This window comes from Salminus brasiliensis, chromosome 1, assembly GCF_030463535.1.
Source record: "Salminus brasiliensis chromosome 1, fSalBra1.hap2, whole genome shotgun sequence".
Classification (NCBI taxonomy): domain Eukaryota; kingdom Metazoa; phylum Chordata; class Actinopteri; order Characiformes; family Bryconidae; genus Salminus; species Salminus brasiliensis.
The window spans coordinates 6,870,346-6,888,096 of NC_132878.1; the positions used below are offsets into that span (position 1 = coordinate 6,870,346).

Sequence of the window (17,751 nt, forward strand, 5' to 3'; positions counted from 1 at the left end):
GTATGAGGCAATTCATGTTTTTCAGACAGATGGACAGGAATTTTCTGCAATACCTTCTGTAGAATTTACAGATTTATCAGATCAATAAGTGCAGTTTTCCCCTACTTGTCCATTTTCTTCATCAGGTTTTTCCTCCTCATCGCTGTCAATGCCCACTTCATCTGATCCCACTGCGTAAGCGTCCAAACACTCGTTCAGATTCTCCTGTCCAGTTTCTTTCCACAGCTGCACAAAAAAAAAAGGAAACATCAAATGCTCAATAAAACACTCTTAAAAAAAATCAGTCCTAAATCATTCAAATCCATGAGCATAAACTTTTAAAAGCAGCATGTTCAAGTGGAAGGAAAAAAGTCTGCACATTACAGTCAAGGTTACCAACCACAACATCTGTGTGTGTGTGTTTTGGAGGGTACCTGCTCCATGCGCTGCTTGTGCTCACTGGACTGCATGTGTTCTACGAATTCTCTAGATGTTCTGAACTGCTGCTTGCAGAGCGTGCAGGTCGGGCTAGAGGAACGGCTACAAATCTGCAGCCAGTGAAACAGGGGGAGTGAGAAAGAAAAAGAAAGAGAGAGAGAGAGAGAAATTACAATGGATCTGGTTTCTGTTAGCTTTCAGTGTTTTGTTATGAAATAGATATTTTAATTATATTGTCTGTATAGCCTTTGGTTTACAGATGGTTGCTAGCAGGCTGTACTGCACCTTGTGCTCCTTGGTCTTGCGATGGTCCATGACATTAGTTGTAAAGTGGGTTTGGCAGGTGGCACACCACCTCTGCAGGCCTGGTCTTTTCTCCCTACAGACACATTAAAATATACAGTACAAACTGAAAGGTGCTTCCAGGGTTACAAGGCCCTTTGCCCAAAAAAATAAATAAATAAATAAATAATAGCATAATTATAAATAAAATAAAATGTTAAAATGTACATATATCTGAGCAAAAAAACAGCATGTGTTCAGTGGAGTGATCCAATGTTTGTGTAAAAACTTCTATCAGTTTGCGTGGCCAGATTACACTATACTACCACTCTTGTTCGCTGGCACTCAAGTGCCTAGCTATGCAGTCTGCCTTTACACACATTTTTGAGAGTTGAGAGCTCCAAACCTGCTGTTAGAACTCCATATTAATCATATGGATTTAGAATGGGATGTCTTAAAAAGCTCCTGTAAGGTGTCCAAATACTTTTGTCCGCATATTATAATAATATATATTTTTTTACATTTATTTTTCCATTTTGCTGTTCTTCTGCCCTCTTCCAAAACGTTCATTAATACTGTTTTGCAATGGAACAATATTCAGACAGAACAGCTTTTAAATTAAGTGGTTATGGTTGAATATTTTATTAAAGGTTGTGTTTTCAGCTGTGTGTTCAGTTTACCCATCCTTGCGTCCTCCCTGCAGGGACTCCTGCACACGCGGTAGCAGTGTGACGAGGCAGGCGTTACTCATGTGCTGAATCTCCATCATCCTCTGCTGGTGGGCCAGTCCATTCATATGGCTCTGAAAATTCTGTGCACACAGACACACAAACACATGACTTACTGATTTTGCACCAGTTTAAAGTACACAATAAAATATATCATATAATCTCCGCCACAGGGAAGGTGGTGTTGTTACCCTCTACCTCTGCCTACACCCACCATGAATATGCTGTATTGGACGAAAAGGGGGTTCAGTTTGGAATAGTAGTCGGATATCCTTCCTGGAATGATTTAAAGCTGCTCATGGTGATCCTATCCAGCAGGTGGTGCTAATCTTAGATTTCCATAAGTAAAACCTGGGCCTGCAGGTTGGATATCTTTTTTTTTTTTTTTTAACTAGATTTTATCAGTTCTGATTGGCTCAAATGTTTGCCCATTAGAGCAAGACACTACACAGCATGATCAAAAGTATTTGGACACCTTCTCATTCATTGTTTCTTCTGAAATCAAGGCTATTAAAAACGTTCATCCTGCTTTTGTTGTAGTAATTGTCCCAAAAGTTTTGGATCTAGCATCACGATTCCAGAGAACACAGAAAGTTCCACTGCTCCACAACTCCTTTAGCCCACAGCTGGCATCATGCAGCATAGTGGCAATAGGTTCATGCTTATTTGCTCCAGAGAGCCTATTCTACTGGCAGTACTTCTCTACAGTGACTAGACAAGCTGTGTGTTCGCATTTGCACATCTGTGTCAGGAATGGGTCCAGCTTTAAGTAGCTGAATGCGGTCATAAGAAGGGGCGTCCACAAACATATGGACATATAGTGTATAAATCATAAACCACCCCGTCAAACCAGCAGACTGTGACTGACTGTTTCACATCAGCAGTGAAAAGCACCTGACTCTCTGAAGCCTGGCTTACGGGGCCAGCTCACTCCTAGAGAGTTCCCTGTGATCTGATTGGTCGATATTGTGTACTGCCTGCTGGCAAGAACTGCACGGTGTGTACCTGCTGGTTGTGACAGGTAATGTTGCAGATATAGCAGTAGAACTTGTTAGAAGCTTCGCCTCCTGCTTCTCTGGTCTCCTCAGTGCCTCTGACAGCACTTGACTCGACTGCGTCCTCCTGACCATCAGCAGCAGCCTCTGAGCCTGCAGGCTCAGACTGACCCGGACTGTTCTGCTGCTTTGCATCTTCGTGTGATGATTCAGGGTCTTCCACCTGCTGTGGCAAGAGGAGATGAGTCAGGAGCTGATCAGTATATTACAAACATTTGCCTCCACAGCACTTAGCAGTTTACTCTGCCGCCAACCTCAGCTGCTCGGCTTTGCTCCACCGCCTCGGCTGCCTCCGACCCTGCCACGGTACCATCTTCCTCCACTATGCAATCTGAAAGTCACAAACACAGCAGAGAAGAATTTAATCTTGGACCCAGCTTATGTTTCTACACTATATGGACAAAAGTATTGAGACACCTACTCATTCATTGTTTTTCCTTAATTATGGGTATTTAAAATTAAATAGCCCTACTGTCCAGGGAAGAAAAGGCTTTCTACTAGATTCTGAAGCATTGCTGTTAGGATTTGATTGCACTCAGCAGCAAAGGTGTTGTCAGTGAGGTCAGGATGTTGGATGGTCCCCAGCTCATCCCAAAAGTATTGGATGGAGCCCTATGCATCATTCCAGAGAACACGGTTCTTCCATTGCTCCACAGCTCAATGCTGGGGGTCTTTATACCCCTCTATAGCCCACGTCTGGCATTAGGTTTGCACATCTGTGTCAGCAATGGGTACAACTTAAAGTAGCTGAATGCATTCATTAGAAGGGGTGTCCACAAACAATTGGACACATAATGTAGGTTCAAACAAATAATGAGCATGCTGCAAAAAAACCCCCAAAAAACTAGCAAGTGAAATATCTGATCATTTAAATGTTTTACAATGTTGTAATGATATCTACTAAAATGGCCATTCCACTAGCAGGAGAATAACTTACCACAAGAACTATTTTTTTAATTATATCGTCCCAGAAATAATTGCGATAAACAATTTTGTCATTTTAAGACCACTTTATGCCACTGATTATGAAACAGCATAATAATGCAATTATATCATTTTAAAGAGCAATGAATTTTTAATGATAAAACTATTCAGACACTGGAATTGAAATATAAATATGTTAAGTATCCTAAATCAATAAAACTATAATAAAATAAATTGTCTTTAGACAAGGTCAACATTCTGGCTCATTCATTGTTAACATGTTCTCCTGGCTAGGTTAACAGAACAGGCAATTTCAAAGCCAGCAAAAATGACTGAAGTTTTGTCCATGTGTTGTACACAAGTTGTTAATGTAATTATTGTGACCGGCCAGATTGGTAAACAGTATGGCCTGATTCAAGCATTATTTATTGAGAACAGCTATTTGTTTTGTTATTTCTTAAATTAAAACAGTGATCCATCAACAGAAGAACCATTTTTAGTTGAGAACATCACCTACAAGTTATATGATCATGTTTTCCATCTTATCTTCTACTACAAAAACAGCACAACTGAGGAAATATGCTATCAAGCTATTGTAGATCAAAGGGAAATGTAAAGTTGAATATAAAATTCACACCCATTTATAAGGTAATTTTTTAAATTTCCAATCAGACCATAAAACCTAGAGAACATACATTATACCGCTACATTAGTACAATATATACGACTAAACATGACATCTAAACAGAGATGAGACCCTTGGTGGGGTTCTACGTCATATTGGCGTGTACCTGCAGAGTCAGGGTCTTCAGCAGGGCGCTCATATTCAGTGCTCAGGGAAGCTTCAGTTTCCACTTGATCATCCGGTCTGTGAAATTCAAGAAGCCAAACATTACAGTCATAGTCAACTCTTTTACCATTTAACAAAACACACACACAGCTTTATCTTTTAGTGGCGATACTTTGCACATCTGCATCATTTGCACATCTGTATCAGCAATGGGTGCAACCTAAAGTAGCAGAATGCATTCATTAGAAAGGGGTGTCCACATACATTTGGACACAGTGTAGGTTTAAACAAAATGAGCACACTGCAAAATAATAACCTAGCAAGTGAAATCTCTTTACATCTAGAAAAAAAAATGCCTGATATTTTTCATTTTTACACTGCTTTAGTGTCATCTAATAAAATGGCCATTTCATAAACAAAAACAAAACACCCCACACAAATCAATATAAAGCCGCTCATTAAAAGCCTCTCTTAATTTTCTTTATTACTGACTTATGGGCTCACAGCCCGACCAATCAGAAGCCTATAATCTGTGTGTTGAAAACGAATCAAATTTATATTAAAAACACAGAATAATTTTTATTTGACGCTGATATTAGGAAATGCTTTCCAAATTATTTTAGCAAGCCACAAAACACACAATTAAATTAATTATGACAATAATGACAAACAGCACTGTGAAAGACTCCAAATTTAGACAACAAATAAACATGCAGAAGCCTAAAATTCATATTATGTGATGCAATGTCAAATCAAATGCTTTGACAAATGACTAGAAATACAATTCCTAAGTATTTGGACAATGACAATATTTGTAACTCTGTGACTCTGTATACACACACACCTGAATCACTGGTGTTTACTGATGATGTCCTGCTGATAAAAGTAGCAAGATGCTTTACTTTCTGCTCAGCTTCAGTCAAATACTGCCCAACTAACAGGACGGCGCTTCACAACAGACTGAGAATGACCAAAATACATGTACCACAAACCACCAACCCAAGAGCTTTTTAATGCAAAGCTTTTCAAAGTTTTCGAGAGACAGAGTCAGCCATGTGTCCTCAACCCAAATTAGCAGCTTTTTACTGACTGAAGACAAAACTGAAACTGAGAAACCCACAAACAAGAAGCAAGAAAGGCGTGTCAAGCATCTCAACAGAGGTGACTCAGCATTTGGTGATGGTCATTCTTGTAAAGTTGCTTTGAGAGGACCTTTACATTGGTCATAGTGATCAAAGTGACAGTACTTAAGCCCACTGGACCACCCAGGGCCCAGCACCTTAATATTTAAGGGTCACTGACTGCAAATGGTTTACAGCAAATTATTAAAATAATCCTTGTATTTATTGTCCTTTTTATTGTACTTTTAATTCTGTAAAAATTAATGAACTATGTAAAAATGTCTGTTATTCCTAAATGGTCGTTGTAATATTGTTGTTAAACCCCTTTAATAAAAGCTGAATTTGATATACACCTTAATCATATCTTGAGTGCTTCATTTCAAATCCACCAAGGTGGTGTACACAGGCAAATATTATACAATTTGTGTCACTGTCCAAATACTTATGTACCAGACTGCAAATAACTACTGTAATATTATTTATCTTCTTGTTTCCAAACACTACATGCTGGGGGAAAAAAACTGTGCATGTTATTAAATATTGTAAGTGCACTTTACCCTTCTGTTCTCTGTTTCTTTGCAGCTGGCTCATCTGACTGCTGTGTAGACGACTGGCTGCTTGCCTCCGCCACTGCTGCTGCTTCATCTGCAGCCAAAGCAAATCCTAATCAGGTATTAGCGATTATAGACCACAAACACAAAGACAAAGGCATGTGAATATATTCAGCTCCACAGGATGCTCCAATTGCACACACCTCGGCTGGTGCTAGCCCCCGGCTGGCTGTCCGTGCCCCCTGCAGGTCTCTGTTCGTTCTCCCGCTTCCTGTCAGGCTGTCGTGACTGGAAGTCCTGTGTGCAGACAATTAGCCTAGTTACAACACGAGTCAACAGATAATCTCCTTTTGGTTTTGCAAGAGACACGACTACAGAACTCATCCTGACCCATAGGCGCATTTATTAATTTATTACCATTCAAAATCTTCGGTACGTCTGGAAATTAGAAGTGAAACGCTGTTTATCCGGGCAGTAAGAGATCATTTCCTCAGTAAAACACTAATATTAAAATAAACACTTATAATATTACTACAGAAAGCTCCAAAGCTCTCCTCATGGGATCATTTAGTGATTATCCAATACCTGGTTTGGTGTGAGAAGGATGTCCCCGTGGTCGGAGGCCCATCCAGGCATATTTAAATGGATCGGGTATCGGCTATTTTAATCCCAATCCAGTTCCAAGTCTTTGTTTTAACCATGGTGTTCAGAGCGCCATCTGGTGCCCACAAGGTGCCATTAACGGACATTATACATTTACATTTACGGCATTTAGCTGACGCTCTTATCCAGAGCGACTTACAAGGTTACTGGTATTACAGAGGTGGGCCAATGTAGTGTTAGGAGTCATGCCCAAGGACTCTTATTGGTGTAGCAGCATAGTCACCCAGACCAGGAATCGAACCCCAGTCTCCCACATGGTGTGGTAGCTCACTGGCAGGTAGTGGTGTTATCTGTTGCGCCACACCAACCACAAAGCATAGTGCAGCTGCTGGTGTTTGAACCTGCAACCTTCCGCTCATAGTACACGTGTCTTAGCCCACTGGACAACCCAGGATTCTTATATACATTATAGCCCAGCTGGCTGCAGCAGTGATGGTCTCAGAAGGTAAATAAAGGAGTTGAGGTTCTGCAGTGTGGAGCTATTTTCCAGTGGAACCTGAAAACAGGCCATTATATCTGACCCTTTATAAAACTCTCACTGAAACGCTCTGTTTTACCAGGGGGAGAGCCGCTTGCCTTTCTCTGTTTTGTTTTGTTTTTTAAACCAGCACTGAAGAACCCATTCAGAACCCAGAAAGGTCATGGGTAGATGCCACACTAAACAAACTGCACTGAGAGATGAACCTGAAGTCTTACATTGTTGAAATAGCGAGCATGAGGGTTGAAGTGTCGCGGAGGAAATCCCATGTGTGGAGTTTTAATGGCAACCCCCAGTGGAACGGGTCCCAGGATGGAGGACCTAGACCCCGCAGCAAAAAACTGCTGGAACTGCTGTCCACCCATGGCAAAGCTCCTCATGTTCCCTGATGGAGAAAAATGGAGTAAAAATTAAAGATGGGCAATGACAACATTCTATCATATTGTGACACATTATATTACTGTAATAAATAACATACTTTTCGGAACACTTTTTTTGCTCGCGAGCTCCCCCAACAGGTGGGGAGTGTAATTCATAGGGCTTTAATGGAGACTACAGTTCCTTTAGGAATACTCCCAAGCCTCTACAGTTCCCACAATACCAAGCAAATGGTGCCACCCACTTGTGAAATTACTGTATTAACTCTAAAACACATACCACATATTCTCTGTGCGACTGTATGCATAGAATCATGCCATTTCATCAGTACATCCCTAGTAATTCACTTTTACACCACTGCTATGATTACCAATCACGCTTTGAGCGCCCCCTTCATAGACAGTTGTACACATGCATTTGTTGACAAGCTGAGGGATGCAGAAGCAGCATCTAAAGGCAGAGAAGCATGTGGACTGAGGTGGTAGAGAGATAGTCCAGCATTTTACACTAATATAACTCAGAGCGAGCAAGTTTCATAGTGCAGTAGCAGAGCTTCAGCCTGGAGTGGCACTGACAGAGATGCCGTTCTCCCTGTTACAGTCAGTGGAGCATCAGCATGATCCTGAAGCTGATATTTTAAGGTACACATGCTACATAATGCTGCTTTAAAGAACACTGACCAACGGCATGGTCTAAAGAGGGCAATTAAGTCTGTGGATGCAGTAAAGCACATTCTGGATGAAAATCATGGTACTAAGCATTGGATAGTATTTGGATAATTTGGAGAAATGTTACTGCTACAGGTGCATTTTGTCTGTGTATCAAAACAGTGCAATACTTATCTATTGTGAAAATCTCTTTAAATATGGTTTCAATATTATTACCCTACTGCCCCCAGTTAAAATGTCCCATAAAACAGAAAAAAGATCAATACTCTCTCTTTTACAAATAAGCTCCCTCACACTTCCTGATAAGGTTTTCATTTGCAAACAATGTCTCTGAGTAGAAGGTCTTTATACAGGTCAGGGTTTATCAAGTAGCTGATAAGCCTGTTTATCTGAGGCATGTGTGGACTTTAACATGCACCCTCTCTAAATCTCTACCTATACACAAACTGACAGTTAGAATTACCACACATGGCTTTTTGTCGGTTTGTCTGTTTATTAATGCAGCGCAATACTGAACAATGAATTAGACCTCCACAGTCTCTTTTCTTAAGCCAAAAAAATACATGTTTTTTTGAAAATGTCATGACAAAACACTCAATCTGACATTTTCAATTCTGATTTGGGACAATATCTTATGTGGTACTAAAATCTGATACATAGCCAATATGCAAGTTTTACATCAATACTACCCCACCTCCTCATAAATGTGTGCTGAGGAGAAGGTAAAACGGGCGACAAACGGCAGAGAGGGGTTTTCAGTGGTGGTATAGCGAGGTAACACACCTTTTTTGAAATATTTGGGGTGATGTCTCTGTTCAAGCTAAATTAGAAGCGCAGTGTTTGAAGAAATTTTGAAAGAGACTAAAGGGTGCTGCTGCAGCGTAAAAGAAAAAAAGAAAATGCTTAAAAATGTTGAAGGTTAAAAACAAAAACAAACTCAAATCAAAAGTAGGTGTGGCTGAATAACATGCCATTTTTTTACAGTTTCAGTGATGAGCCCGGCTGCCAGCCACTGGAAAACCTTGACAGCTCTTGTGATGCTGCCGTAGACTAAACCAAAATGTAAAGTATCGCTCCTCTGTGCATGAGTGCCAGTTTACGACCGTGGACTCAACATCAGACGAATGTTGGATGTGGGTCATACTAAAAAGCCCCCCTCAAAAAAAAAAAAAAAGACACCTTTACCTGCTGCCTTACCTAAATATACCCTAAAAGTTGATTTTCATAGGAGGTGTGTCATTAATTTACACTTCTTAGTGATATAAATTCTAATAGTTTAATATGATAAATGGTAATCAGCGGATTAAACTGTATGGACCCATTTCCCAGACAGGGTTTAAGCCTTGAATGGTGATCCCCATTCAAAGTAAAATTCAGTTAAGGATCAAGCTTAAACCCTACATTCTATGTGGCAAATAGAAATGGAGCAGACCCTCCAATCAGCGAGTCTCTCACTCTCTCAGCACATTCGAAAAACGCATGGGCTTGATAACAAGCATGTAGAAGAGGGGCTTAGTAAGGAGCAGGCAGGGTAGAATTGAGCCAATCAGAGGCTTTTCTGCTCAATGAATCACTGCGGCGAACAGTGGGAGCGCCAACATTCAAAAGCTTCACAACGGAGCGAAAAATCCTCTCCATTTCATCATCATTTGAGGACAGCAACAGCAAAAATGTCATTTACCTGCATAAAATGGTCACTGTTGGACGAATCACAAGGAGTATTTATATGCAAATGTTTGTATATAAAAAAAAAACAACAACAAAGACAATGCATTGCAATGCAATTCACTGCCACAGAAAGAAGACTAGATGCGTCACATGACTGTTCTTAAATCATCACAGGCACCACACAGAAGCTATATAAAGAAAGTCATGCCTGAGAGAGACTCAGTTTACCTTGCATCTGCTGCATTAGTAGCGCCCCTTGCAACATCGGGTTTGGGGCGATGATAGTTTGAGTGGCTGAACAGAGGTTAACCATGCGAGCAGAAGGTGGTGCCGGCGCTGGTACAGCCATGGGCCTTTAAACAGAGGCAGACACAGGGTTGAACGTAGCCAGAATGAACTGAACAACAATTCAGTATTACAGTATATTCTAACCATCAAAGCATCAGAAAAGGGGTGGGCAATATTTCTCATTACTGTGATTAAACAAACACACTTACACACACACTTTTACATTTACATTTACGGCATTTAGCAGACGCTCTTATCCAGAGCGACTTACAAAGTGCTTTGCTATTTACCCAAGAAAAACCTTCGCTAGTTAGAATAGACTAATAATACAAAAGATACCTCTAAGCTTAGACATTACTAAACACAATACAATAAGGCGACCATAGAACTATTCATCCAAGTATTCTCTGAAGAGGTGGGTCTTCAGTCTGCGTTTGAAGACAACGAGCGACTCGGCCGTTCGGACACCCAGGGGCAGCTGGTTCCACCACTTTGGTGCCAGGACAGAAAAAAGCCTGGACGCTTGTCTTCCGCGGATTTTGAGGGATGGCGGGTCGAGCCGAGCCGTACTTGAAGCTCGAAGGGCTCTTGGTGCGGATCAGCTTTTGACCATTGCCATCAGATACGGAGGGGCTGGTCCGTTCTTGGCTTTGTAGGCCAGCGTCAGGGTTTTAAATCTGATGCGGGCAGCCACAGGAAGCCAGTGGAGAGAACGCAGCAGTGGAGTGACATGGCTAAATTTTGGGACATTGAAGACGACCCGTGCCGCTGCATTCTGGATGAGTTGCAGGGGCCTTTTCTGAGCATATATTTGCGGCCATGCAAAAGCCTTCCATCTCCATTTTTGACATTTTTCACCTTTCGATATAATGCGACTTCCATTAAAAGTTAAGGAGTTTTTTTAATTCTCCTGTAAAATTGCCTTTTTAGGAGGTACAAGGTTTGTACATGACTGTGACAATATTGTGGACCTGGCTCCGTCATGCAGATTTCTCCTTTATAACTTCCTGAGAATTCAACCTTTCCTCTCTAGAGAGGGCGCCCAGGTGCTCGTTCAGTTTCTTGTTATTTCAAGACAAGTTTAGCCATGCATCTCCTTTGCTGCGTTCTCTTCACTGGCGTCCTGTGGCAGATTCACAACCCAGACGCTGGCCTACAAAGCCAAGACTGGACCAGCCAGCCCCTCCGTAATTGATGGCAATGGTCAAAACCCTGATCTGTACCAAGAGCCCCTCCAGCTTCAAGTACGGCTCGGCTCGACCCGCCATCCTTTAAGATCCACGGAAGACGAGCGTCCAGACTTTTTTCTGTCCTGCACCGAAGTGGTGGAACAAACTTCCCCTGGGTGTCGAACAGCAGAGTCCAACGCTCGCTGTCTTCAAACCCAGACTGAAGACCCTCCTCTTCCAAGAGTACTTAGGGTCTCCATGCTGACTTCTGTATTTAGTATTATCCAAGCTTGGAGGGATATTTTGGATTTTAGCTGATACAAACCAGCTAAGAGTATTTCTGAGTAAACAGTGAAGAGCTTCTGTAAGTCGCTCTGGAGAAGACTGTCTGCTAAGTGCCTTAGATGTAAATGTATCCCGGATATCATCAGTACTACGTAAAGATTGACCAGGTGCAAGTTTCATTACCATTCCCAGTCCCATTTAACTATGTGAAGTGCAGCGCAGGAAGTAAAACAGTTGTTAGATCTGTTATTCTGCTCTTGATAAAGAATTCCGTTTGTAATATTTAGTTATTTATAGCCTAATAATGGTGCTTTTTAATTTTCCCAATTGATCTAAATCATAAAGAACTGACTGTGGCAATTATCCTTAGTTATAGCCCCTATGTCAGAAAAGGGCCACAAAGTCTGTATTAATACCCTTGATTTCAGAAGCAACAATGAGTGTGCTTTTGACCATGTAACGTACATACATTCACTATAACACACTGTGTAACCAACACCAACAATAAATACACTATATGGACAAAAGTATTGGGACATCTGATCATTCACCTTTTCTTCTGAAATCAAGGGTTTTAGAAAAGAGTTGATCCTGCTTTTGTTGGAGCAACTGACTCTACTGTCCAGGTAAAAAGGCTTTCTACTAGATTTTGGAGGAGAATTGCTGTAAAGATTTGACTGCACTCAGCAACAAGAGTGTTAATGAGGTCAGGATGTTGGATGATGATCACCACCCTACATTATCATCCCCAACTCATCTCAAAAGTATTGGATGGAGCACCATCATCATTCCAAAGAACACAGTTCTTCCACTGCTCCACAGCTCAATGCTGGGGAGCTTTATACCCCTCTGGCCCACACCTGGCATTAGGCAGCAAGGTACCAACAGGTTGATGTTTATTTATCTGCTCCGGAGAGTCCTAAATTAATAGCAGTACTTCCCTACAGGGACTAGACAAGCTGTGCGTGTGCATTTGTACATCTGTGTCAGCAATGGGTGCAATTTAAAGTAGCTGAGTGCAACCATTAGAAAGGATGTCCACAAACATTTGGACATGTAGTGTACATTAGGGCTGTTTTTTAATAATGTGATACAAAACACAGTGAAATGAAGCGCTGGTGCTGAGTCCTACAACAGTGTCTTACCGGCCTCCTGCATGGTGATGCGACATGTGGTGGCTGGGTGGAGGCTGAGGAGGTGGTGGAGGGGGAGGAGGAGGTGGAGGGGTTTGCTGCTGGAAAAGCTGCTGCAGCTGCCGCAGGTGCTGGTGGAACTGCTGCTGCTGCTGGTGGTGGTGATGTGGGTTAAACATCCCGACAGGCCGAGAGACAGTGGTGGTAGGAGAAATCTGGCACACTTCAACAACGATACGTCAGCCTGGTGGATTCCTGGAACAGTCAAATAGTAGCACTGTGAGGAAGGGCATGAAGCGAGTGTCATCTGAGAGGCAATATCTGCCAATTAGGAGATATATATATATATATATATATATATATATATATATATATATATATATATATATCCTAATTGTCTATATCTCCTTATATATATATATATATATATATATATATATATATATATATATATATATATACATATACACATATATAGAAAAGAAATTGTAAAATCTCCTCAATAAAACACTAATATTAATAACATTTCTACAGAAAGTGCTGGTGGTTCTCAATCACTGTGTTCATCATTAAAACACCTCCAAAGTTCTCCTCTCTCATGGAGTCTAGTATTATTTAGAGTTCTCCTCATATCAACACCTGGTTTGATGGTAAATCAGGGCTTAATGATGGTAAATCAGGTGAGCTGCTGCTGCTGCTGATGGAGTTGAACACATCCTCCACGCCGTGCTGTCCAGGAGAAACCTGGAGGAACCGAGCTCTGTTCTTCAGACTAGCTCACGACAAGATCTCACTACTTCCTCTCTTCAGAATTAAAAATTCCTGTTCTCTTATTACTAAAGAGAAATGATGGTAAATGTATAAACATTACATACCATTATAATGAACAGAGCTCTGGAATTGACTACACTGACACATCTAACACAACAACAACAATCCCAAATACACTTCATTTATGTTTAGTCTAATGTTCTTATAAACAAGCATCTTAATAAACAGACACATTTTACATAGATCACACCCCTCACTCTTTCGCACAATATTGCATATGATGATTTCTCTTTGTTTAAGACTACAGGCATAAGTACTATAACAAAAGACAAACATTAAAAGCTATATTTACACCAAAACATATCTAATATTTAATACAACAATCCAGAAAGACATGGCTGGAGATCGGTCTGGTTTTTTTATTATTATTATTATTGTTATTATTTTGTTGCCACCATCAACTACAATATCAACAACAAAACCTACAACAGATAACACCACCACCACCACCTACCATTGCGTTACAACAACACCATGTGGGAGACCAGGGTTCGATTCCCGGTCTGGGTGACTACTCTGGCTGCGCTACACCAATAAGAGTCCCTGGGCAAGACCCCTAACACTACATTGGCCCACTTCTGTAATACGAGTTACCTTGTAAGTCGCTCTGGATAAGAGCGTCAGCTAAATGCCGTAAATGTAAATGTAAAACATGGTTATGCTGGTTATTAAAAACTGAAAATGTTGTTTTCTCACTAAAATACAAGCAGTTACACTTTTTAATGATTTCTTTTGGCAATATTCACCACAAACAAGTCAGGTTAGAGTATCTAAGTGTGGCAGACACTGCATTACACCCCCCCAAAAACAGCTTCAGTACAAAGGGGCTTCACTGGGGTTACTGGGGGGGACACTAATCAATATGTAGGTGAACCTATGCAGGACAGAGCAGCACTGGAAGGGATCTGGAAGGGGTACTGAATTAATAACTACTACAGGTTATTAACATGCAGCAGCTACATCCCCTCAACTGGCCAGAGAAAACACACACACACACACACACACACACACACACACACAGAGAGAGAGAGACTGCTGTGCACCTCCATCCTTTTCAGTACTAACGATGGACGTACCCTTATATAAGCACATTATCTCGCACTGCCTGTAATAAACGCAGCTTTCTGGATGACTGCGAGGTTTATGAAGCCTTTATAAATGATCTAAACGCCGTAAATAAGCGTTTATAAGAGCTTTATTACCAATTTAGCAAGCTAGCTACAAAAGCGCCCGAAAATAAAAGGCTGTAGCTAGCTAGCTGCTTAGCTAACTGGCTAGCTAGCTAACTAACTCCTCAGCACTAGCCAAGCAGCTATAGCTAGCTATATCCTAGCAATATTAGCTAGCTATAGACCTTAACTTAACAACTAGCTACATCTGAATAAAGAGAGCTGTTCTGCTTAGCTACAAGCAAAACAACACCAGCCTATATATATTAGCTCGCCGGCTAACGCCCCCGTTCATTTCCTATTAGAGATGCTAGCCAGCTAACACCAGCTAACCACCGCCGTGTTCGCCCCACAAGGCTAGGCTAGCTAGCATGGCTAACAACAACACAACGCCGGCCAAAGCGGACTTTCTCTCTCGGTTTAAATGAGCTTAAACACGCAGTTCGGGAGTAAATACAGCACAGATGTTGTGACCTACTTTATGGCTCTGTGCAGGGTCGGAAAGCGCCGAGAGAGAGAGAGAGAGAGAGGGGGGGAAGGAAGCCTGTAGCCTGTTGAAACTCGCTCTTCGCCGTATAAGCGACTGCGCAGTGCAGCTGCTAATGCTAATGCTAACCTCACCGGCTCGGATTAGGCTGAACGGAAAACGGCTGAGACCCGGTTTGTCGTCCTCTGTCGTGTCGGATGGCGAGCTGCAGACCACCAAAACAAACCATTTGCAGATTATATCCACTTTATTTTTTTTTAATTCTTTTAATTCAGTTTCTTGAACGCAATTATTGGCCTATAGAATAATAGCATAACAATAGATCCTAATAAAATCCTTCCTGCAATTATTGTTATTATGATGTTATGCTGTAATTATGAAATAAACACCTCGTTTTTATATTATTAGGTCATAAATATATAAATATTTGTATCTAAAATGTAAAAAAAAAAAGAAAAGGTCTTCACAGGGGTCATCAGGTACGCACCCTCCTCGTTCATCAGTGCTCACTAAGCCCAAGACGCCTCCAAAAGGCTCAACACTGAGGTCTAGCGTCCCAGTCCCACTCCCCTCCAAGCTCACTTCACAGAACTATCACCTAACCAGCTTCATGACTGTAGAAGCGCACTGGCCGTAACACCGTAACACTGGCTAAGGCCGTACCTAGCCCCACATGGCACAGTATTAAAAAAGGTGCATGTATTTGTCACTGTACAGTGAAATGTGTCCTACATTTTTAACCCATCTGTGGTAGTGAACACACACACACACACACACTAGTGAACTAGGGGCAGTGAGTACACACACACACACCCAGAGCGGTAGGCAGCCAACTCCAGCGCCCGGGGAGCAGAGAGGGTAAAGGGCCTTGCTCAAGGGCCCATCAGTGGCAGCTTGCCGAGCCCGGGAATCGAACCCACAACCCTGTTGTCAATAGCCCGGCGCTCTAACCGCTGAGCCACATACTGCTGACATACAGTATATACAAAAAATCACAGCCTACGTCTCCCACAAGGCTACACCTGCACATTCAGTCACGCACCACCTTTCAGCATCCAGCCTCAGCCCTTCTTATCCACAACCACTGGCTAAATATTTCAGCTGTTTCTGACAGTTCCTTCACAGCTGCCCTCTTAGTACCCGGCCTCCGAATCCAAATTCAACCAGACGTGGCAGATTTTGCTACATTCTGGTACGCCTGCCATGCATGCTTGCTCAATTCAGCTGCCAGATCTGCACACTTTAACTTCTTCCCTTCGTAAGCATCCATCAGATCAGTGAAAGTGATTAGCTCTATAAAATAAACTCTCTGAGCATAATACACAGTCTCAGGCCTTGGCGTAGTTGCAAAGTGATGTAATGTGGTTTAGTAGTTTAGTGCCCACCTATGCCAACAGCTTTAAACCATGCCCCTAAATCACCCCATTTCCCAATATTCAAACCCTGCACTCATTCTTCATTACAATGCCCCTCAAACACAACCCTAACTGCCCTACTGCCACCAACCATGGGTATATTGCTAACCTCTAAGTGCTTCTCATCAAATGCACCTGCTAAATACCAAAGTACGTCACTATGCCTCCATATGTAGCGACCCTGCGACAAACGAAAAATCACCACCTGGCTCTTTACCTACCCACTGCTTAAGGTTATGTGCAGGTGGAAGGGCACAATAGAAGATATACCATAAACATGAAGTTATGTCGTAATTATGAAGCTTATCTCGTTAAGAAACATCATGTTTTGGCATTTTAATGATTTCGAGAAAGTATATTATTATGAAATATTACAAATAAAATGACTACATTTCATAAATGCAAAAAAGATGAAATGTCGTTGATATGATCACGAGAAAGTAAATCATTATTATGAGATCAATTGTGCTGTGAAACATTTTTACATCCCATAATTATGAGAAAGTCTCATCTCATTATGACATAAAAAAACATCATGTTATGTCATTGTTATGATGATGAGGAAGTGTATTATTATTAAGAACTATAACACTGTAAAATTACATGTAATTACATTTCATAATTACAAAAAAGTACCTCATAATGATGAAATGTCATTGTTATGATTACAAGAAATTCAGTTATTATTTTGAAATATTTTGTTGTAAATATTATAAGAAAGTATCTCATTATAAAAAACATCATGTTATGTCATTGTTATGATTACGAGGAGGTGATTATGAACTATAATAATAATACATCGTAAAACGACATGTAATTACATTTCATAATTACAAAAAAGTCAAAAATTTTTGATTATAAAATATCATTGTTATGATTATGAGAAAGTACTTTATTATTATGAAATATTACGTAGTAAAATTACATGTAATTACATTTTCATAGTTACAAAAAGTACCTCATAATGATGAAATGTCATTGTTATCATTACAATGATGACAAGGATATTATTATTATGAAATACTATGTTAAACGACAGGTGATTACTTCTTGTATTTACGAGAAAGAAAACATGTGATAGTTACAGTTCATAATTACGAAAAAGAAAGTCTCATTATGACATAAAAAACATCATGTTATGTCATTGTTATGTTATGAGGGGGTGTATTATTATGATGAACTATAACATGGTAAAACAACATGTGATTACAGTTCATAATTTACGGGGGGGATAATCTTGTGATCATGAAA

General features: G+C 40.8%; 1 protein-coding gene across 3 annotated transcripts in view; it reads right to left on the reverse strand.

Annotated features, from left to right (window-relative positions):
- The window catches only part of ciz1a (cdkn1a interacting zinc finger protein 1a), a 25,516-nt gene extending 10,357 nt beyond the window's left edge, over positions 1-15,159 (reverse strand). Inside the window, exons 1-13 of one of the 3 annotated variants that reach the window (XM_072695396.1) lie at positions 15,077-15,159; positions 12,611-12,853; positions 9,952-10,076; positions 7,228-7,394; positions 6,072-6,165; positions 5,875-5,962; positions 4,198-4,274; positions 2,737-2,813; positions 2,433-2,648; positions 1,380-1,510; positions 703-796; positions 414-527; positions 106-225 (exon numbers count right to left, since the gene is read on the reverse strand). In XM_072695396.1, coding sequence (XP_072551497.1) covers positions 106-225; positions 414-527; positions 703-796; positions 1,380-1,510; positions 2,433-2,648; positions 2,737-2,813; positions 4,198-4,274; positions 5,875-5,962; positions 6,072-6,165; positions 7,228-7,394; positions 9,952-10,076; positions 12,611-12,777 — 1,470 coding nt within the window. In that variant the 5' untranslated portion in view covers positions 12,778-12,853; positions 15,077-15,159. Of the gene's footprint in view, positions 1-105; positions 226-413; positions 528-702; positions 797-1,379; positions 1,511-2,432; positions 2,649-2,736; positions 2,814-4,197; positions 4,275-5,874; positions 5,981-6,071; positions 6,166-7,227; positions 7,395-9,951; positions 10,077-12,610; positions 12,854-15,076 lie in introns of all 3 variants that reach the window. The other 2 variants (XM_072695318.1, XM_072695236.1) reach the window with 2 other exon arrangements.
- Between the last annotated feature and the right edge of the window lie 2,592 nt (positions 15,160-17,751).